A 23778-nucleotide genomic window follows, 5' to 3' on the forward strand; every position below is an offset into this window, starting at 1 on the left:
TAGAGTACCTGCCTGTCATGGACAAGGCCCTGGACCAAATCCCCTGCACTGCAAAATAATGTTTTTTCAGGATATTTTTCTAAATATTATTTCTTCTGATTGGATTATGTTCCCATGGCAGAAAAGATAGCTATTATGGTCCACATTTTTTTAAAAAAATTTATTTATTTACTTATTTTTATGTGGTGCTAAGGATTGAACCCCTCACGCATGCTAGGCAGCTGTTCTGCCACTGAGCTATACAGCCCCAGCCCTTATGTTCCACATTTAAGAAAAGAAGTCACTGAGAGTCCGAGGGTTGATTAGCCCTGCAGCTGGTATTAGAGTGGAGGCATCCCATCCCAACTTCATCTGTGCTTTGCCCTAGTGCTACGTGAATTTCCACCTTCTGCTGGTACATTCTGCTCTTCTGCTGCTAACCATGCCAGTGTACTGGCAGAGTCTTATCCCTCCACAGAGCTTTGTTAATAGATGATTATTTTTGGAAGTTTCAGAAACAGGGACTCATATCCAACCCTTTAGTAGACCAAAAGGACAGGAATTCTTCTGATCCACCTTTCAGTGGTTTATGACATGCTCTGTATCTGAGGCCATCCATTGAGTCAAAGAACCAGGCAGATGTAAGAGGCACTAAATTAAAAAATCACAGAAGCAAAAGGATGAGCAGGGAGAGAGAGGGGGGCTGAGAGAGTTGAAGACCCAGCTGCCACACAGCCAGGATGTGGAGACACCAACGGTGATGCTAAACCACAGGGATTTGCAGGACCAGGCAGTCCTATCTCATTCCTCCCTGTCAAACAGGCACCTGGTACTACAGTTGTCATTCCTGTTTTAGACTTGACAACCTTGAGACCCAGAGAGGGTAAGTGACTTGCACAAGATCACAGAGCTAGTACATGGTACAGTCAACCCAAGTTCAGGTCTGCTGACCCCCACTTCACTCCAAGCTTCACAGAATATATCAGGAAGCCTGGAGACTCGACTCTCTTCATCTCATCCCAAGGAAGGACTCTGTCACATGCAGAGCCTTCTAGAAAATGACTTCTCTTAATAGCACCACTTCAGGTGCTAATGACAGCTGAAGAGAAATGAATATTTCTCTAACACCATTTCTTTGATCCCTAAATAGAATGTATTTCGACTAATCTCAAAACATGAGCACAAGCAAAATGTTAAGGGAGAGAAGACACTTGTCGTGTTAGAAATGCATATTTTTATTCAGCCTTATCCTGAGCTCAGTTGGGGGAAAAAATGAAAATCAAATAAGTGCCAAATCTGTTGCTTTCACAAAAGTTTAGGACTGAAAGCTCCTTACAGTTTGAAAATTCTACGTTTCACATTCCAAAGTTCACTTGGAAAGTGCTAAGCGCCGTGGATAATGTTTCCACCGCACATGCCAGCAGTGTTTTTCAAAGTTTATAAATGGGCCAGGAAGCATGTGCCACCAAGATTGGCACATGGTGCTCTTCCCTGCCCCCAGCCATTTATTTGTTCCAAATTACCGCTTAGATTATTTGGGCATTGAATTTTAGATGAGAGTTACACAGTATATTTTTATGAGTAACTGGTGACCCCTGGTCAAGAACTAGGACCTCACCTGGGTTATAGATGCTCTGTTCTTGTTGAAGTACTGTGCTCAGGGCTTCCCTGGGTACTCTGAGCAGGTAACGCCCCAGGAGAGGCAAAATGTAGTACCTTAGAACCAGTGCACTTCCATGTACACTTGGAAATAAGATGACAGCATCAAAGCCATTGTGTCATCATTTTACTGAACTTCTTGACACGATCAAGTAATCAAGACTTTTTAGATCTGGAAAGAACACTGGAGAAGGGTCCAGAGACTGCTGGGACAGTCTTCCTCAGCCTGTGAGCAGAAGTCAGCAACCAGGAGGATTTCTGGGGCTTGTAAAGTGTATGGGACCTGGAAGTCTGCTTTTTCAGAAGCTTTCTGGGGTAATCGAAGCTGAATCCTGTGTGACAGGCAGCCCTCTAGGGAACCAAGTCACTTATTTTTATGTATCACTTCCTCTTAAATTCCTTGGCCTCACCCCAGTATCTCTCAGGGACTACTACTCTCCCTCCTCTACTTGGAAAGCCCTTTATTCTATCACATTCCTTCAAAGTATCATGACCCAGGGCCTGTGACTCTCACTCCAGAAAACTACATGGGGGGTCAGGACCCAGTGCCCTCGTCTTACCTCCCAGACCTGGCACAGTTCCTGGCATGTGGTACAGTTCATCAGATGTTTGCTGAATGAAGGAGAAACCCAGCCTCAGAGAGCGGGCGCTTTGACTGGTTTTCTATAGTGGCAGAGCCAGCACTGGAACCCTCCAGAGTGGAGGGTCTATGTTATGCTGCTGCTCAGGGGACTAATTTAATGGCACAAAATTCTGTCAGTCTTACTATTTTTTTAACTTTTCTGAATTGTGTTCGTATGATAAAACGTCTGCTGTATAGTGGTCCTCCCTTAGCCATGGGGATGCATTCTACGATCCCTTAGTAGCGATCTAAAATCACAGGTAGTTCGAACCCCTGTTTGTACTGCAGTACCGCAACAGTCAGTCTGGCAACCAGGACAGCTACCAAGTTACTAGCCGGTAGGCACTGTGTACAGCACGGGTATGCTGGACAAGAGGGTTCAATTCCCAGGAGCCACGAGTTGGATGGCATGGAATTTCATCATAATATTCAGAATGATGTACAATTTAAAACTTAGAGACAAATTTTATTTCTGTGTTTTTCCATTTGAACTTTTTTTTTTGTGCCACAGATTGAACCCAGGGGTGCTTAACCACTGAGCCACATCCCCAGCTCTATTTGTATTTTATTTAGAGACAGGGTTTCACTGAGTTGCTTAGTGCCTCGCTTTTGCTGAGGCTGGCTTTGAACTCTTGATCCTCTTGTTTCAACTTCCTGAACCCCTGGGATTATGTGCATGTGCCACCATGCCTGGCTTCCATTTAATATTTTTGGACCTTGGTTGACAACTGATAACTGAAACTGCAGAAAGCAAAAGTGTGGATAAGGGGGAGCTGCTGTATTCTTCTAACAGCATTGCATCCACCCAAACCACAGAGAGTATATTAAAAGGAAGGGATACATATGCATACATAAAGGTACAGAATGCTAACTAATGCTCCCTGGCCTATTCCTTGGAATTCTGGAATTCCAGTATTCCAGGTTTTCCATCAGGGAAAAGACCACACTTGTTGAACCTCGTCTTTTTTTTTTTTTTTTTTTTTTAATGTGGGATTGTACCCAAGGACGCTTACCCACTGAGCCACATCCCCTGCTCTTTTTATATTTTATCTTGAGACTAGGTCTAACCAAGTTGCTTAGGACCTCACTAAGTTCCTGAATCTGTCCTCAAACTTGAGATCCCGCTGCCTCAGCCTCCTGAGTTGCTGGGATTACAGGCGTGCACAAACCACAGCCAGTGTGAGCCTCAAGTCTCGACAGAAGAGATTGAAAAGTGTAATTCAAACCTTCGTAATCATCAGTCCCTGTCATGTATGAAAAGAAGGAGTAGAGGATGAGAAAACTGTCATTTCCAGGGCACCTTTTGGTAGCCAGTCCCTGAGCTAAGAGCCAACGTTTTTATCACAGATTATCTGCACTCTGACACGAGGTCTTCTTAGCAGAGACCTCCTGGGTACCCTGGCTTAGTGTGTTTTGTGTTCCACTAACAGAATACCACAGACACTAGGTGACTTATAATGAAAAGAAATTTATTGGCACACAGTTCTGAAGGCCAAAAAGTCCAAGATCCAGGGCTGCCTCTAGCAAGGTACCTCTTATGAACAAACAGTACAAGAGAGAACAAGCAAAAGAACCTGCAGACCTACACTCTTTTATAGTTGGATTTCATCCATTCGGGGAGGTGGAGACTCAGTTCCAACTCCTCCCATCAGGCCCCACCTTCCAATGCTGCTGCCCTGGGGATGGTCTCCAGCGCATGCTTTTTGGAGGACACATTGAACCATAGCACACCCGCAGGGACTTTCCCAGCCTCATGAGACTCTCTGAGGGCCTAAGTCTCAGCTTCCAGAACTGAGTGCGATCATCATATTCAGAGTATGGGATGTTGCAAGCTGGACAAGGTCAGGACAAACACCAGCAGAGTGTGTCCCCGGCCCTCCAATCTCACTCTGGTTTGCATTTTGGTAGCTGCATGACCTGGAAGGTTACCAGGTGGGAGGTGGTTGCTCAAGGAAGATGAGCGCTGTCTGTCCATCTCTCCCCTTTCCTCCCATCAGTCCTCTTACCTGAAGCATGAGGCTCCACCTGCCTTTCCCTCCTCTGTTGCTGTTTCTTATGTCTCTTCCCTTTTCTCTCCCACCCCCACCATCCAGACTACCCACCCAGTGGCCTTAGACTTTCTGTAGAACCACAGAATCTCTCATTGGTTGTTTTTGGAAAATTTTTATTAACTAAAATTATTAGCTAAATGTAGAAAATATTCTCTCTTCTTCATTAAAAATAATTAGATGACTGAGTAGTTCTTCAAATTTAAGAGAAAGTCTTTTTGTACTTCATTGACCTTCCTTTTTAGAAAAGAAAAAATTATAGTCACTTATACTAGGGAGAAAGTTTCTCATCTTTGATGTAAATGAATGTTTTTAAATATAGGAGGGAAAAAGATCTTTGGCCCATTCATAAGTGAATAATGCCTGTTTCCATTTTTCCTTACTTGCATTTTATACTGAAGTGTCTCTTCAGGAGTGCTCATGCTATTGTAGGCTTTTGGAAAATCACTGTATAGGGTCTTTGTTTATTTAAATCTCTAAAAGGTGATTGCTGGAAGATTGCCAGCTGACCTGTGTCCCCGTGGCAGGAGAGCTGGATTCACATAGGCCTAGAACTATAATCAGTTTTCACTTTACAGAGACTCCTATGTCCAAAGAGTAAATATATTAAAAATTTTTTTTAAAAAGCACATGATACACACAGAAACCTGTTTTTATTAAGTGCTGGAACTTTTCTGAACGCTTGCTTTAGAAAATACTCTTCTTTCACCCTCTCCAGTACTAACACATAGCCCCTCTTGAATAAATTCTGTTTTCAGATTTCTTTTTTCAGACACCCCTTTTCTTCCTTTTTTTTTTTCTCTTCTAAAATTTTCTACAAGAACACAGTCATCTCAAGTTTCTCTCATTCATTATCTGACATTCTTTTTCAAATTCATCTTACGTGAAAAACAGACCAATCAACAAAGAGGATGACTTGGAGCCACACGGGCTGTTGTTCTTTTCTTGGGGGAATGCGGTCCTGGAGGTTGAACCCAGGAATGCCCTACCACTGAGCTACACCCCCTGCTCTGTTTGAGACGGGGTGTCATTTATTTGCTGAGCCTGGCCTTGAACTTGCCATCCTCCTGCCTCAGCCTTCCAAATGGCTGGGATTACAGGTGGCGTGGTGGTGGTGATTTTCATTTTTAAACAGAAACAGAGATTGAAATTTTATTTTGTACTTGGCCTCAGGTCCTCATCATGAGTCCTTATCACATCCCCTATAATGTTGACTCTAAACCTGTTGGTCACTGACCTCTCTGAAAACATGAGCAGCCAGGCACAGTGGCACAAGCTCGTATATAACTCAGGAAGTGAGGCATGAGGATACACGTTCAAGGACAGCGGAGCAATTTAGTAAGACCCTGTCTCAGAAGATAAAAAGGTCTGGGAATGTGGCAGAGTGAGGTTAAATCCCCAGTACTGCAAAAAAGAAAAAGAAAAACATGAGCAAGTTGAGCATCTTGTCTCCAGGAGAATACCCAGGCATTGAATCCCATGCCCATCTCAGGGTCTGCCTCTCCATCTCCACTGGGCTAATAGACTAAGGCTGTCCTACGTTAATTTTCTCCTCAGCAGAGGCTGAACACTGATAGAGTAAGGAGAGGGGTAAGGGACTGGTTTCCTGCCCTTTTATTCCTTAAAAGAGATTTTTTGAAACAATAAGTACGGTGATCTTTTGTATTTTGAACTCTGCAGTTCAGGTACCCAGCCCCAGAAAGCAAACATAGCTACTGTGGAGTTGAGATAATGGGTCTCATTTGCAGCACCTTTGCCCTCATCAAGACCTACACAGTTAAATAAATGCATCTCTGGGACATCTGAATTTAAATTTGTCTGCCCTTGGTTTTAAAAACTGTATTAACATGAGTTTAGGTGAAGGGTCAGCGCTCATTTCTCATTTCCAAAGAACTTTCATTGGGAAGTTACTTCCTTGAAAAGTTTCCTTTGTTCGTTTATTACCCAGGGAAAGAGATTCGCCCAACCAGTCAGTAGAACAGACTCACAGGACTGTCCTACATTCTATTAGTTTCATTCATTTCTGCAAATCTTAAGTGAAAAATATTTGACTATTCCCTTGGCATAGGAGAAAGGAAAGACGCTTCTTTATTGTCGGAGGTGGACAGAGGGGTTGTTGAGATGCAGAGATCTATTGCAGGAGTTTTCCCTCTGAGGCAAGACTCCATGCTTTGTGCTCTAATTATGTTTAGGAAACCATTTTGTTCCCACATATTAATCTCTCAGGAGGCTTGTGTGGCAAAGAAAGAGAGCATTTTACGAGCTAGAAGAATTTAGATTGTTTAGAACGATTTTTTGTTCAGTAGAATAAATTTCAGCAAGATATTGATGTCAAGTCTGTGCTCCTTACTAACCCTGTCTCCCCTTTCTGGAAGTGACAATAACTTGATCCCCAGATTTTTGTGTACTTGGCCACAGGCATCCCTCAGTTGACAAACTCACATGTTGTCATCCCAAATTCTACCCCCACCCCTACAAAACAGTTCTGTTTGGTTAAGGGGGCGGTGTTCCTATGGAATTAGGTGTGCTAGCAATTTAAGACTTGGAAACACATGATTTGCTTTGAAGACTGCATTTAGAAAATAACTTCACTGTTTGCTTCTAATAACATTCAGTTGTTTGTTTTGGTAAGTAATTAAAATGCCCTGTGTCCTCCTGCCCTAGTCTGCAGGTGATAAGTTAGTCTTAGAGTGAACTAACAAGTTGCTGTTAGAGTTAATTTGTTCCCTAACCCATCCTGTGACTTATCAATGCTAACAACAGTGTCTTGTGTTTTTTTTTTTTTTTTCTTTTTTTTTTTCTTTTCTTTCTTTTCTTTTTTCTTTAAATCAATGTGCTTTTTTCCTGTGTGAATAATTACATGTCTAGAAACAGCCATGGAGTGATTTTGCTGTTCTGAATGGGGGAAAGATTAATAGTGACATTTGGAAGGCAAGTATATTGTCAGATTTTAGATCGTTCCATACGTTTTCCTTTCTGCATGGCTGCGGCTGTATATTTTTCTTCTTTGTGAATATCCTGCATTCTGCAGGGACAGAGCGAAGGGGCTTCTGGCGAGGGGCCTGCAGCTCACACTCATGTTGCCTTTTTTGATGTCTCCTGTCGTGAATGACTCCAAGCTGATCGCCCCAGGTTCCCTGTTGTCTTGTGAGAACAGGCGCTTGTGCACCGAGTCCAGCCTCCAGCAGCCCTTGCATGCCTTTCTCTGCCTAAGCTCACACTACTCTCTGCCTCTGCGGGACCTTTGCGCCCCTTTAATATTGGAGGCAACGTAACAGCTCCCACAATGGTATATTAACAGGGATCTTTTTTCCTCTAGGATTTGCACGCGGCCACAGTTAACCCAGACCCCAGTTTAAAAGAATTTGAAGGAGCAACACTACGTTATGCATCTTTGAAACTCAGGTAGGAAGGACATTGGAGGGGCGTGTGATCGAAACGTGTGACCTTTGTAGCAAGAGTGCATGATGGAATTCTAAGACCAGTTTTCTGGTTTCCTTTCTAGAAATGCTCCTCATGCTGATGATGACGATTCTTGTAGTATCAACAGTGACCCAGAAGCCAAGGTTTGTAAGAAAAATGCTTTCAGTGACCAGGTTATATTCTTGCATCAAAATAAGGACTTGGGATAATGGCTATATTTTTACAAACCATCAATCCAGAGCCACTTAATAAGTCATTACCCCTCGATCCTCTCTCTTTTTTAATCTCCTGGACACTTTAAGAAAATGGTAGGCCAAGATAGGTTTGGGGTATTTCTCTAAATATCAAGACTGCCTGTGCATCACTGCATCAAAGAAGAGTGTAGTAAGCTAAGCTGACTGTTCAGATGCGGGCTCCAGAAGCTTTTAAAGATACTTCCAGTGCTGCCTTGTAGAGGGAGGGAAGGTCGAACAGGCAGGATGTGAGACCCTCCTCCGCCAGAGCAGCCACACCTCTGCAGGTGGAATGCCTTTGCCCTCCCCATCGTGGACACGGGTTGGAGATGATTGCTTTATGCTGAAAAGTGAAGGCAGCCTGGTCTCCATTTTCCTTAGGATTTGCTGGTGGGGTCCCAGTGGGACCCTTGTGGGCATGTGGCCAGTGCAGTTGCCTCATGGAGCCTCATGCCGAGAGGGCCCCTTGCCTGGGGTTTGATGTTGCATGGTTGCTGTCTTGAAACTGTTAATCATTTGTTTTTAATTTTCATTTTATAACCGAAGCCCTATGGGATGGTGGAGCATGCATAGGGGATTGGAGCCTCGACTTGTGTGCACTCTGGACCCTCCCTTACTACCCAGGAGGTTCTTGCTCAGCTGCCTGTCCCCCTTGGCACCCCAGGCCCTGCTAGGCCTCCCCATCTTTGCCTCCACTCAGAGACTCCTGCTGCCTTTCTTCCCCAGACTGGGTTTGGCCATGAGCATGGATTGGATTGGAGGCGGGGTCCACAGTCTTGGTGTCTTGGGATGGATGGAGCATGGGTCCTGTAGTGTGTCCAGCAGGCAACTCTGCAGCGAGCCTCTTGCCTGCCCGCCCCCATCCAGGTACCTAGTGTGTCTGGGCGTGATGTCGTAGGGTGCCTGTCTGTCATGGAGTAGAGTGATGGGCCCTTGGGAAAAGGAGATTCCTGCCTGCTTTCCTCACTACTGGATAGCAAATGGTGCATCTGTCGGACAGCGGGTGACAGAGGGACCCCTAAAGCTGATGTCCTGTGTGTGCACCAAAACAGGGTCAGAGCCTTGGGCATCTGTTGGGGGTTGGCACACACTCTGCACACGCCCCGTCCCTGAGGGAGGGCGGCATTAAATGCAGTGCAGAAATACGGTAACAAGAGAAGAGAGGATGCAGAAGAAAAGAAAGAGCTTTACATTTGAGCACTTCCTGTACCGTTTCTTTTCCTGCATTTGAACAAGGGAGGCTCTGCATTTTCACTTTTCATGTTTCGTTTTCATTTCCACCCTGTGCAGCTGGTGCTCAGTACTCCCTGCTGGGACTGTGCCCCTGGGCTCTTCTTCATCACTTTCCCTCCATCTCCTGTGCCATGGAGAGGGAAGGATCCCTCTGAATTATTTTCTATTTGTTCTAAATCCCAAAGTAGATCTATGATTACAATGGCAAATAGGTTTCCTTAGTGGTAGTTAAGAGGAGCAGACCTTGCAGGTTCAAAACCTTGACTTCTTTGCCAGAAATTGCCACCTTGTCACCCGGTTCTGCACGGCTCTCAGGACTCCCAGTGGAACCTGCCAGTGAGTCAACTTGGCTTCACGCTAAGCACACCACGGAAGCGGGAGCTGCTCCAGAGCAAGTGGCATTCCAGAATGTCCTTGGGCTGCTGCTAATGGGCTGGCTTTTAGAGAGAAATCTTAAGACAAGGAAGGGATGCGATACAACAGGAAGGTGGACTGTGAATAATTTGCTTTGCTCCCAGGTGTTTCATAAGGGCTGTCAGCAGAGGCTGGAGGGGGCTTCGCGCGGCAGATCCGTCTGCACCTTGAATGGGGCAGTGCTGTCTCTTGAAGCCGTGGTGTGAAATTGACAAGAGTGGGCGGACTGGAGATAGATTGGTGACAAGAGTAGGAAGGCTGGTTAAATTATACGTAAGTGGGTGGGTTGGGTCTCCTTTTTTTCCTCGGAGTTGTATCACTTACTGATTTCTTTATGTGCTGTCAGTGGGTCTACTCCAACACCCACTATGAACTTGTTCCTGTGAATAAGGAGACTCAGCTTTGTCATCAGTTACTGAAGCTGAGCTTAATTTTAAGCAAGAAGAGTATGTATATTGTATTTCTTATATCTTAGTTGGATTCATAAAATATCTGAGAAGACTTAAAAGAACTTTTTTAAAAAGTACATAAAATATAAGGGAATGATAGTACATCATGAGGGCTGGAACAATATAGCAAGAAAGGCAAAAAAAAAAAAAAGAGAAAAAAGAAAAAAAATGATACTAAACGTTTTGGGTCATAGGATATGCACATTTACTAAAATAGACCAGCTGCTTTGGTTTGGGGTGGGGGGTGTCTTGGCAATGACAGGTAGTCCCAGCTTACTATCTTTCAGTTTTATGGTGGTGCAAAAGCAACATATATTCAATAGAAAATGTACTTGGAATTTTGAACTTTGATCTTTCCCAGGCTAGTGAGATGCAGTGTGATACTCTCCCTGTGCGGGGCTGTGGCAGCTAGTTGCAGCTCCCGGTCAGCCACAAGATCACGAGGGCACACAACCAGCACTCTGCAGTGTGTCCCGTTACTGAGCTACAATGTGGGACAGGTTAGGTGTCCTCGGTGCCATTTCAGCTTCACGGTATTTTCAGCTTACAATGGGCTCATAAGGACATAACCCCACTTACATCAAGGAGCATCTGTGTTTGCACCGAGATGAGATTCACTCTTAAGGTGAAGGGCATGAAAGCCTAGAAGGGAAAATCAGAATCTTGAAAGGACTTCTGCACACCTCCACGTGCTTCTGCCAACCACCTACTGCCCTGCATTCTGAAGGTCCCCCTTGTTGTAGAAAGTCTTCATCAGCATTGAGGACTAAAGGCATGTCAGGAGGGAGAAAGGGTTTCAGCTTTTTATGAACTGCACTGTGCATTAGGCAAAACCTTCCAGTTCCTTATGGAATGTGAAGGTCTTTATTGTGCTTCATTATGAAATAATTGGACTAACGAGTATTTATTGAGTGCTAACTTTCTGCTAGGCATGGTCTTAAAGGCTTTCATTCTGTCAACTCATCCTCACAGGAAGTACAGAAGACTAAGTAGCATTATCTCCATATTGCAGATGAGGAAACTGAGGCAGAGGAAGTTAAATAGGTAGTGAGTCATTGAGCCAGGATTTGAATCCAGGCTATTTGATTCCTGTGATCACTAGACTAACTTAAAAAAAATTCTCACACGGAACTTTATTTAGGGGCCACCATGTGGTCAGTGTCCTCAAGAGCATTGCACATATCTATAGATATACAAAAGTTAGAATTCTGCCAGCTTCTTAGCATTTCATATTGGAAGCAAACACCCATGCACAGCTCATCTGAAGTAAATCAGTAGAGCACTGTGACAGTGTGGCTTGAGACCAGGATGGATTCTAGACTGTGTGTGGAATGAATGTCCCCCAAGTAAGCAGAAAATATCCTTTCTTTAAAAATGGTATTTAAATCTATATACAAAGGAATTCAAAATATAGTCTGAGAAATGATTACTAAAAAGGTTATTATAGAAAATTTCCTCTGTATTCCTTAGATAAAAGTTACATGCTAGTTGGTGGTGTGGGCCTGTAATCTCTAGTACTCTGGAGCCTGAGGTAGGAGGATCACAAGATCAAGGTCAATGTGGGCAACTTATCAAGACCCTTTCTGAAAGTAAAAAAATGAATAAATAAAGGACTAGGAACGTAGCTCAATCTTGGAGCACTTTCCTAGCATGTTGAGGCTCTGGGTTCAATCTCTAGTACCACAAAAGAAAAAGAAAAAAAAAACTTATATGCCAAAAAATACAAATAAACTCTTAGACTATCAGGATGTGGATACTTCTAAATACTACCCATCCAGCACAGAATGGTGGCATCTTGATCATCAGTTGTTTAGTAAAAAAGCTGAATGGCAACATAAAATAACCATACACATGTGTGCACATTCCCCAAGGGCAGAGTACTTTTATAATTCTGAAAATGTTTCCTGACTCTACCTAACTTTTGAGATAATAAATGTATTCTGTAACTGATGGCAATATGTGTGTGGGTTTGTGTATACTTCTAAGGCTCTTTATTTATTTACCTTTTTACTTTGAAATAATTATGGATTCACAAGAGTGTAATGATTGGGGTCCCATATGCCTTCTCCCTTGCTCTTCCTAATATTAACACCTTCATAATCATGGTACAATTAAACTGTAGATTTTTTTCCACTAATACCCCTTTTCTGTTCTAGGACACAGAGAGAACTCTATATTGCATGTAGTGAGTTCTTTAAAAGTTATTTCAGGTATTTGTTTCCCAAATTCTCAGAGTTGTCTTTCTTAGTTTCATCGTTTAGTTAGGCGCACCTTAACCCATCTAGGCCCCAGAAGGGGTGGAGGCAGTTTCCAGTAATACAGAGCAGAGCCACAACTTCATAAAAAATATGTTCTTTTTTTCTTTTAAATTATTGCTTTAGTAGAAGTTGCTAAAACTGATATTACCAGGTCAAAGGCTATCAGTTTTATGGCTTCTTTCACTTATTGCAAAATTGCTTTCCACAAAGCCTATGGTCACATATAATGCCAGCGGTAATATCCTAGAATACACCTCTTTGTCCACACCCCAGTTCATGCTAGGCTTTGTCCTTTTTCATTTTATTGTGTGTGAGCTACTACCTCCTAGTATTAAAATTTGCAATTTTCTCTTCTTTTTTGCAGTACTGGAGATTGAACCCAGGACTTCACCCAAGCTGGGCATATACTCTACCACTGAGCTACACCCTCAGCCCTAAAACTTCCTCTTCTTAAAATTATCATTGAAGCCACCCACAGTGGCACACACCTGTAATCCCAGTGGTTTGGAAGGCTGAGGCAGGCAGATCACAAGTTCAGAGCCAGCCTCAGCAACTTAACAAGGCCCTAAGCCGTTCAGTAAGACCCTGTCTCAAAATAAAATATTTTTTAAAAAGAATGGGAATGTGGCTCAGTGGTTGAGTGCTCCTAGATTCAATCCCCAGTTCCAAAACCAAAATTATCATCAAACAGAACCTATCTTATGAAACTCCGTTTTTGTCTATTCTTGGCTGTTTCCTTTTCTATATGCTTTTTGACTAAAATTTATATTTTGGAATAATTTTAGATTTCTAGAAAAGTTGCAAAGATAGTACCAAGTTCCCATCTCCTCTTCACCCACTTTCCCCTGACATTTTTTTTAACATAAATTGATCATTTTTAATTGTACAAATTTATAGGGTACAAAGTGACGTCCTATCTTACGTAACCAAAATACAATGGTGAAAATTAAGAAATTAACACTGATACAGGACTGTTAACGACATACTTTATTTTCATTTTGCCAGTTTTTGTTCTGCTATACCTTTTCTGTTCCAGGATCTAATATAGGAGATCACATTATATTTAGTGAATCTTTACATTTAAAACTACTATACTGCTACGATAACCTCAGATTTTTTTTCTACTCGTTTTTTCTTTGTCTATTTTGTATCACTTTTGCAGGGAAGTGTTTTAAATATTTCTATATATTCACACCTCTTGTAGATCATGCAGCTCATACCTTATTTGTCAAGAAGACAGCTCCTTGCCATATTCAGGGGCCAGGTAGCTGGCACTTTGAAATTCCCATTATTTTACAATCTATTCTCTAGGTTGAGCCCACTTTAAGAGTTTAGAATCTGAATGTAGTCCTTTTCCGATGGCACAGAGTCCATTGCAGTCCAAGTGCATGATTAACACCAAAATAAAATCAAATCGCTGAAAAGTTAATGGTTTCAAAAACATTCAGCAGTTCCTCCTATCCTTTGTGTAACTCTGCTCAGGCTTCTGTAAAGGAGAGGTTCTGCCACCTGGTGGACAGTATTGAAAATTACATCTTTAGAGACATTGATTTCATTTGGAGTCTTTAGAATTGCATGTAGCTGAAGTCCCAGTGTTGCATAGTTTACTTGTGGTGGAGGTAGCATTTCAGGTGGGTCTTGTCTGCCTCTGCCCACCCATCCTACTGTCTTTGTCTCAGGGCATATCAAATCATTTTCATGATATTTGTGAGGAGGGTTTTTACAACATTGTTCTTTAAAATACATATTTAAGGAAGATTATACTGTCCCAAGTGTTAAGGTTTTCGGTTTCAGCTTCCTTGTCTATAAAATGAACACGTCATCGTGTTAAAAGTCACTTTGGTTCTGAAAAGTTCCAAATGAAATGTAGCAGTCCTGATCTATGGCATCTGGAGATGAAATAGTTCATGTGATCTATATTCAGGTCTGGAGAACTAAAGTAAGATTGCCTCACACCAGGGCTGCAGAGAGGGGGCTGGCTCTTCTTTTCTGAACCCACTCCTGTCCTCAGTCAGGCACTTACATGTAATTTTCCTGCAAACACAAAGCATCATAGTTACTTTCCCGTGTCATAGACAAGGAAGTTGTGCTTCGAGCAGGTTCAATAATTCATTTAATCACACAGTGGGATAAATGGTAACTGATGGAACTGGCACTCAGACTTGGACCTACATATATACTATTCCCAAGCCCAACACAGGTTCGTGCCCACCTGTTCTGAGTCACTGCTTCCCTAGGCTTCAGGTTGCTCTGGCTCCCTGGGTGTTTGGGGTTGAGGTAGCAGAACTGTGGGAGGTCATTGCTTGGGGACAGATGCCTTCTCATCATGACTCAGGAGGTTCAAAGCTTTCCGGCACTTTCCAAACTTTCCAGTACCTGGCAAATTTTGATTAGTTGCTCTGGGATGGGACAAGCAAGGGATTGCATTTCTGCTGAGCTGTCAGGTGATGGTGATGCTGTGGGCCTCCAGCACTGTAAAGTTTGAGACCTGATCCATGGATCAAGTGGATTCTGAGAGCAGTTGGCATAGTCTTTCTAGTGAGAACCTCTCTGTCTCTTAGGGCCATTTGCAGCCAGTGCTCAGCGACACAGGAATTTTTTTTTTTTTTTTTTTTTTTTTTTAATCCAAACAGTGGATTTTGTGAAGGGTTTGCTTGTCTCCTTACTCTTGTTACAAACTGCCCCAGATGCAGAGAATAGGGTAGGAGGTGATACCAATCCATCTGTTAGGAGGTTTGACAGAGGAGCTAACATTTCAGAATGAATGAACCTGAGATTGTAATGTTCATCGTGAGCTTTATTTATCTGGGCTCTTCTTTTGGCTCCTATTAGCCTAGATTTTCATGAAGTAATTGTATTTGCAGGCTACTGACCAGATTAACACTGAGAGACAAACAGGAAGTGGTAGGGAGTATCTTTCTTCATTCAGATTTATATCTGGTCTGTGTTGCAAATTGATTTTCATTACATAGCATTTATATGCATAAGATTTTATAGCTGCTTGTGGTTCATCTGATTTTGATTCATCTGGTTTAGATTTTTTCTTTCAGAAATTCTGATCAGTGAGAGAAGTTTGGATTTGATTTGCATTGCTGGTTCACTGAGTAAAAAACATGTAGTGACTGCTTCATGCATGGTGTAATGGTTAAGAAAGAACATGGGCTCTGGACCCAGATCACCTGGGTTCATTCAGGCTTTGCTACTTATTAGCTGGATGACCTTGAATAAATTACTTAGCCTCTCTGTGCCTCAGTTTCCTCACCTGTACAAGATAAGAGTAGCATCTATGTCACATGGCTATACTGAACATTGAGTTGATGTATTATAAATGTAAGTCATATGCCAATTGGCTGGAACAGTCTCTAGCATAATAAGAATTATTTACACATTAATTGTTACTGTTCCTACTACAAAGAGGAATAGATATGGCCCCTTGGCCCCTGTTTCCAAGAAACAGACAACAAACAGGCAGATATTGGGCACTGTGCTAAGAGCTGAGCTGTTGCATCATTCACAGAGACCGTGCTGGGGGATCTATCCCGGCAGGGGGAAGGGGTGGCTCACCGAGTTTTGATGTGGTGGGGTGAGTGTCCACGTGGGGTCCAGGTTCTAGGCTTCCTGAACAAAGAATTGAGTAAGACACACAAAAGTAACAGGCAGAGCTTAAATGTAGTGAAAATGAAAGTGAAAGTAACACTCCAACAAACAGCAAAGTGCCCAATGGCAGAGTGAGTGGCTCAGCCCCCGGTGTCCAGCAAGTCTTGTCATATGTGCTGGGTCCCCGCTGCCCTGTCCCAACTGAAGATCTTGCCCCATTTATTCCCATTGGTTACTTTATTTATTTTTTGCCTAATTAGAATACAGAACTTGTGGTGGGAGTTGCCATGGACAATAAGCCTCCCCAGCAGGAGCTGTCATGGTAATGGGACCTATTGTAAACAGGGACATGACTTCAGCCAGCATTTTTCTTGACCCTACCTCTACCATCTTGGCCTCCACCAACTTGACCTCCTGAAACGCTGACCTCAGTTTCCCCAAAGTAGATGGTGCCTAAGCTGATGAGTGTACTTGAATTATAAGAGGATTTATGATTCTCCCCCCCCGTTCTTTTAAATAAATTTAAGCTCAGCTCTTTGAAAATGACTTTATATATATATTTGTGTTTATTTTCAGATAACGCTCTTGGTTCCAGATCTTTTTTTCCTCCTCTCTTCTATTGTGGTGTGGATCAAACCTAGGGCCTCATGTGTACTAGCCAAGGAACAGATCTATTAGGATAAGGGACATCTGTATTTGCCCAAAACTGTGGATTACATCCTTTCTATTGTCTATTTGTGTATATTATTGTAACACACTGTGTCAAAACTTGGTAACTTAAAACCGTTTTATTTTGCTCATGACTTCCTGAATTTGGGAATTGGGGGAGGATTCAGTGATGCATTTCCTCTCTGATCCACACGGGGGCAGCTGGGCCTGGAGGATCTGCTTCCAAGATGGCTGCTCACTCCTAGTGGTGGTGGCTTAGTGCCCCTCTTCACATGGCACACCACCCTCCAGGGCCTCTCTTGTGGCTTGGGCTTCTGGCATTGGTGAACTCTGGGTAGGAAGAGGCAGGAAGCTGAGACCACCAGGTGAGAAAATGCTCTGCTTGGAAACGGTGCCACATCATTCCTGCTGTACTCTGTTGGTAAAAACAGTCACAGCCCAGATCTGGGAGGTAGAGAAATGGACTTGACCAGAGAAGTAGAGTGGCAGGGTCATAGTACAAGGAGCATGTACCATGGGGGGCTGCATTGCAGCCATCCATGCAAATCACTGACTGCAACATAAGTCATTCCCACATATCGGTCATTCAAGATAGATGCCCCAGGAATGAGACATAACTTTCCTGTGTTCATATGTGAATTCATGACCAGTGTAACTCCACATCATGTACAACCACAAGAATGGGAAGCTAGACTCCATGTTATGTATATGTCAAAATACATTCTACTGTCATGTATAACTATAAAGAACAAAAATAAACAACAACAACAACAAAATAGTAGATGCTCTTAGTGAAGGACGGTGAATATCAACATGGTTCCCTCAAGAAGCAGAGAGCCCAGAGCAGTGACAAGCATACCAAGTCCGGACAGGATGAGATCCACCTCTCCTGCATAGTTTTGTGTTGGCATTCACAAAGGGAAAATTAGGGTCCTCTCATTCAAGCTTGGGGAGATGTGGAGGAGCAGAGATGCAGAGATAGACACACCGATCTGCCCTTGCTTACGTGGTTGGAGGGTTGGGGGTGGCAGGAGCACTCCCAGCCAGGCTTCCTGACCCAGCCCAGCACTGCTTCCCACCAAACAGTGCTGACCCTCGCTGCCGTTGGACTTGGATGCTCATTTTGCCTCTTAACCCAGAGGACAGCTTTTGTGTTTCTAAAACTGTTTTCCTCCCTTTATCTGCCAACATGGCCAAGCATAATGCTGTGTTTCTGGCAGAGCCCCTGCTTCCTCTCCCTTATTAACTTCTGGTCACTACACTTGCCTGAATGAGCAGTCGAGGAATTGGCAGCCCTGAGTGAGCTCCAAGTTCTGAAGGGCACTGTTGAAACAAGATGCATTATTTTCCTACTGTTGGCAGCTGTGTCTGGTGGTGGGCAGATGCCTGGAAAGGCTAATTACGGAAAGGCAGACTTCCCTTCCCCCGAAGGAACACGGCAGGAAGCAGGTAAGGTGATGGGCAGCAGTGGCCACAGTGGGGATCCTGGCAGAGAATTCTGGGCCATGAATAGTCTCAAATTGGGCAGCCTCAGGAAGCCATATGTTCATCCAGCAGGTTTGGGTCCTCTAGGAGGGCCAGCTGGTCAAGCCCTGGGGTCCTACAGCTGGCTTTCCAAGGCTTCCTGAAAAAGAGCCAACACAGAACATCTCAGGCCTTGTACTCTTGGGCCTTTTGCCTAGTAATGTTAACACCAGGTAGTTATGAAAATACTTCTTTCTTATTTATGTTAATAAAATTGATAGAGAAATGACTTTTCCTCTTTTAGGACCATTAGAACAATCCCATCGCCAAGCCATTTCTGCCTAAGCCGTTTCTTTCTATCATGATACTCCCTCAGTCCTGTTTACAATCTCAACAAATCCTGAAGCCCTTTGGACCACAAAGATCAGGGTCTGCGTTCTTCCTCTGCCTCTGGCTCTTAGAAGGAAATCATTCACCGTCAGGCTTCTGTGTTTTCAGTCTCTGAACTGACCCCAAGAGTGAGCAGATTTATCCCGTCATGCAACATATATTTCTTCATCAGCTGTTACATGCACAGTAGTAAGAGAGAGATCAGACTGGGTGGGGGGACAAGATGATACATCTGAGAAATTGGAATGTCACTTCAGAATAACAGTTATGAGGGCTGGGGATATAGCTCAGTTGGTAGAGTGCTTGCCTCGCGTGCACAAGGCCCTGGGTTCAATCCCTAGCACCACGAAAAAAAAAAAAAAAAGAGTAATAGTTATGATGTTGCTGCAATTGAAGAAAGAAGAGAGACCTGCAAGTCTATATGGAATTTCGGTTGCTTCCTGTTCAAGGTGACTTTTGAGATCAGTTCACTAAGCAATAGTACACAATTTCAGTTGGCTTTAAGAACCCTCAGATAAAAGATCGCTTCGTGAAAACCGTGTTAGCTATTTAACCCATACATTCCTAACCCAGATCTTCAGCCAGTCATTGCTTAGTTCACCTGTGCTGTTGGCATGGATCAGGAATGTGTCCCTCCAGATTCCATTACAGTCCTTCACTTTTTTAGCAGAGTGATTACTCAGGTCCCTGCCTGGGGCCACGTCACCAGTGGTCAAAGCTGGGAAGGCGGCTCATGAAAACGGCACAGGGAACTTGGAGCCAAGCCCTAAGATGTCTCCATGAGCCCTTCTCCTGAGTGCTGTGACTTTCAGAGGTGAGAATTCAGAGGGCTACGGTCGATTGGTAGAAAGGGCTTAGTTTTCCCCTCTCTGAGGTGGCGGGCTCCTGTTGCTAGTAAACAAAGCAGCATGCTGTATCCAGCTCATCCTTCGTGCTCCACGTAGGCTTAGGCACTGCTGCCGTGTTTCGGGAGACATCTAGGAGCAGTGGAATGGAGAGATGGCCAGTGGGCCTGACAGAGGGCAGGGGAGGAGCACTAACCTCTCTCCACCTCCAGCCCTTTGCTGGGCACTCCATGTACCGTGGGTCATCTGAGTGGTTCCCAGAATGCCCTGCATGGCAGGTGGATTTATTACTCCGGTGACACAGGTGAGGACACAGGGATGGACTCAGAGAATGTAGGTGACTCTCCCACACTCACAAACCTGTTAAATGGGCAAACTGAAATTTGACCCCAGGCAGCAGACTCTAAAGCCCAGATCCTTCCCAGTCATACAAAGATGGTGATGGTATCTTACGATCACCGAGCACGTAGTCTGAATGGGCACGGACACGTGAAGGGGCTCCGGCCATCTTCCACAAGCTCGGTGTTCTGCCTCTCAGTTTCCGCCTCTTGGTTTCATCTCCCACCTCTGGAAACGACAGTAGCCGGTTCTCAGGCTGCTCCCACCAGCCAGCCTCACATGTCCTCTTCTCTCCTGAGTCCTCAGGGAGCCGAGGCCCCGAGTGTCAGGTGGCTGCCTCTCCTTCCAAATGGGTCAGTGGCAGAGCTGAGATTTGAACCCAGGGTCTGGTGGTGAGCCCTGGCTCTGGTTCCCTGGGCTGTCCTCCTCTCCGTGTACACTGGTCAGCCCTCCTGTGGCCCTTAATGCGTGCATTTGGTTTGGTCCTCTGGTTCCAGGTGTTCTACACCACAAGCCCAGGTGACTGTTTTAACCAAGAAGAAAGATAAAATGTTTTCTTTCATGTGTGTATGTTTTGCATTTGTTCTTTGGGCGGCATACCCAAGCAGCTAACTTTTTTAGCAAAAGACTAGAGAAAAAACCAGCCAGAATCAATGTAGGACAGTATCCAAGTGGAGAGAATGCACAGGAGGAGCTGGAAGACCTGGGTTCTAGCCCCATTTCTTTCAGAGAAGAGCTGTGTGACAGGATAAGTCACTTAACCTCTCTGGACTTCATCTTTCCCACCCATAAAATGGGAGGATGCTAATTGCCTAATTTGGGAACTCCTATGTCAAATGTTGTGTGTCTAGAGACACCTTGACAGCGCCACCAACCTATCTAAACATAAAATGCGATTATTGTCTTCCAAGAATTTTCTTTAAAATATTCTGATGTGATGGCTCCCAGCAGTCCTGTCATTCATGGGGAGTTGGCTGTTTTGGCTGCTGTGTGGATGAAGTCCCAGGAGAAGGTGTGGCGTTTAGCCCAGTCCTAGGTCTGTGCCATCTCTAATCAACTTCAGATGGGAGACACTGCTGACCTATATAAAGAATTCCCTGTATATTAATGGATTCCGTGTTTGCTGACTCCCAGACACAGCAAGCCTTGAAACTTGACTTGAAACCAGTTTTTTGAGTGGTCGCACTTACTGAGTGTGATTTTTCACTTTACATAAAACAAATAACTCTCCCCCTTTTCCTCTATTACAGCACATTCATGTAAAACCATCATCACTGCAGACTCCATTAGTATTTTAGCTAGAGTAGGAAAGAGGCACCCAAGTTCAATAGCACAAGACTTCCTTTCCTTATGGCCCTGGTTAAAGCCCAGAATCCCGGTTGAAAAGATATGGACTTTAGTCACCTGGGACTTTATACAAGTTAAATGAATGAATGAATGAATGACTGCAAAGTTCTATATATGTGAATTGAAATTACACTTGCCCGTTTTCCAGGAGCACGTAGGTCGTTACATGTTCCTTGCTCTGCCACCTCTCCCCAGCATTTGTTCTGATTTGCAGAGTGACAAGGACTGCCAAAAATGAGGGATTACAGCAGAGTCTGGCCCGCTGCCATTAGCATCATTAAAACACTCTTTCTGTTGAAGAGAGAGTCTGTTGATAAATAATGTGGAACCTATAAAACATTCCCCCCCCAAACACATTTTTGTAATTTAATAAAAAGTTACCATCAAGGGAAAACTGACATGGAAAGCAGACTGTCCCCCGGGCACACGAGCTCATCTTGGCATGGCATTCCACACGAAGCACTGTCACCATGCTCTGGACATCTCTGTGGACCTCTCGGCAAAAGAGGCAAGTCCCCAGAGACGAGTGGGGTCGGCTCTCAGGAACCTAGCAGCCTGGGATGAAGCCAGTGTCTGGCCCACACTGGGCCCATCACGGTGCTAATGAGTGAAGATCTCTGAAGACAGAAATGGCTTCTTTGTGTCCGCATTACGTACTTCAGTGTGAGCTTCCATCCTTTCCTTCAAGATGGAAAGACTCTTCTCAAAGTGATCTGCAAAACAAGACTGGCAAAGCTCTAAGGTGTTGTCACGGAATAAGTTTCCCAGAGGTCACATTTTGTTTCCAGAATCATAACCTAGATTCGGAATCGTCCTAGTGACCCTCTGGTTCAGTGTGTTGAAAAAGGAAGGTCCACCAGGCAGTTAACCAGTCATCCTGTGTTTAAACCTTTGCCCTGGACGAAGAGCCCATGAACACTTTTGCTGTCATTTCACTGTCTCTTCCAAGTGCTCAGCCGCTCGCTGCCCTACAGGTGCCGCTTGCCACCCCAGAGCCTCCACCTCCTGCCGGAGTCTCTGTGTGGGAGGACATTAGGCTGGCATTTCCCTGCACGCCTTCCAACCTTTGCAGATCCCCTTTCCATTCTTCTCTGAGGAAGATGACCTTGACTCTCTCCCCCTTTGTCGTAAAACTCAGAATTCACGTTGCTTCAATTATTTGGGGTGCTTTTTCTCTGGATGCTCTGAATCTTCTTATTGAAGGAAAAGTTAATTAGCTGATATCAACTGCTGGTTATCTGCTTGGCATTTACCTAGGTGGGATTTGGAAAAAAACTACACACAGGGACCCTGACCCTAAACAGCTTGCGGGGAAGCCCGTAGCGGGTGGTGGAAGGAAAACTGGCTGGAGACCAGGGGACCCCGCTGCTCACTCACGGCTTTGGTGCATCGGCTGTGAGATCTCAAGCAGGTCGCTTCCCTCCATGGACTGCGTTGATAAATCAAGAGGACAAGAAAAGCTTTGAGTTCAGCTCTAAAGACAAGTTTCCAGGGCTGACTAGGGAGCAGGGATTAACTCAAAGAAGAGCAGAACACAGGAGATGAGCGATACTATCTGAAACAGGAGCAAAGAAGAAGGAGATGTTTTGGGGAAGAAGCTTCTCACTGAACTTGGGTCAGCAGCAGGCAAGGGCAAAGATCCCTAGACCCACCCCAGGCCCATCCAGTGGCCAGAGTCCCCACTGCCCTACAGGACAGTCATTGTTCTGTCCTGGCCTGTGTTTGAGAGTCTTGCATATCTGCACCTGCACCGTGGCAGCCTCCAGGGACACGGTGTGAACTCGAATGCAGGGTTCTCCTTGCTTCCTCTGACCCTTCCCACTGTACGCCTCACCCCACGGCCCCTGTCAGGTCTTACTCCATTAGGCCTGGTTACCATCCCAAGGTTTTGTGACAGGATGGAATCTGTACCCACTTCTCTTGGAATCTTGGGAACCCATCACCTTGGAGTATGTTCTGTGTTTTCTGTAATCACCCCATCTGGCCAGTCACTACTCACCCTTGGAAGAATTTCTAGTTTTAGAAGGTATTATACTTGGATATGAGGTGTCCCCCCCCAAACTCCTGTGTTAATGCAGGAATATTTCAGAGGGGAAATGTTTAGTTTATAAAAGCTGTCATCTAATCGGTCCATACTAGTATGAATGGACTAACTAGGTGGTAACGGTAGACAGGTGGGGCACAGCTAGAAGAGTTAACCTTCCCTGTAGCCCCTTCCCCTCTCTCTGCTTCGTGGCCACATGAACAGAGCAGCCTCCTCTGCCTGCTCTTCCACCATGATGTTCTGCCTCACCTCAGGCCCATGGCAATGGGGTTGGCCCACCATGGACTAAACCTCTGAAACCATGAGCCAAAATAAATTTCTTCTCCTCCAAGTTGTCCTTGTGAGGCATCTCGGTCACAGTGACCAAAAACTGGCTAACACACTGGGTAAAATGTGGTTATACTCAGGCATAGTTCCTACTCGGAATAAAAACCAACCATGAGTCCTCAGGGGTCAAAGCTGTCCATTCAAATAGAATGACATCTTGCATTTTGAAAACCACAGCTCAGCCAATATAGGGTGACAGCAGCCAATCTCCACATGAAGAACAGGGTGGGAAGTGTTTATCTTCAGAACTCAACACCTACTTCCTATGAGAAGAATCCATAGAAGTTGCTTCTGTCTGTCTGTCTGTCTTCAGGCCAAACCTGAGATATGTCAATTCCTCAAACACCTCGCCTCTGGAATAGGTTTCAGTCTTGACCCTAGCCTTACGGTAAAAATGGTCTCCTTTTTAACATCTCACCTCTATATACATAAATTCCT

The 23778-nt window shown here is 44.3% G+C and overlaps 1 protein-coding gene across 12 annotated transcripts in view; it reads left to right on the forward strand.

Moving 5' to 3' along the window:
• APBB2 (amyloid beta precursor protein binding family B member 2) overlaps positions 1 to 23778 on the forward strand; it is a 346284-nt gene that overhangs the window by 237984 nt on the left and 84522 nt on the right. For 11 of the 12 annotated variants that reach the window (XM_079152829.1, XM_079152827.1, XM_079152828.1 and 8 more), the window contains 2 exons: positions 7628 to 7713; positions 7814 to 7874. In XM_079152829.1, coding sequence (XP_079008955.1) covers positions 7628 to 7713; positions 7814 to 7874 — 147 coding nt within the window. Of the gene's footprint in view, positions 1 to 7176; positions 7240 to 7627; positions 7714 to 7813; positions 7875 to 23778 lie in introns of all 12 variants that reach the window. The other variant, XM_079152826.1, reaches the window with a different exon arrangement.

This window comes from Sciurus vulgaris (assembly GCF_902686455.1).
Source record: "Sciurus vulgaris genome assembly, chromosome: 9".
NCBI lineage: Eukaryota > Metazoa > Chordata > Mammalia > Rodentia > Sciuridae > Sciurus > Sciurus vulgaris.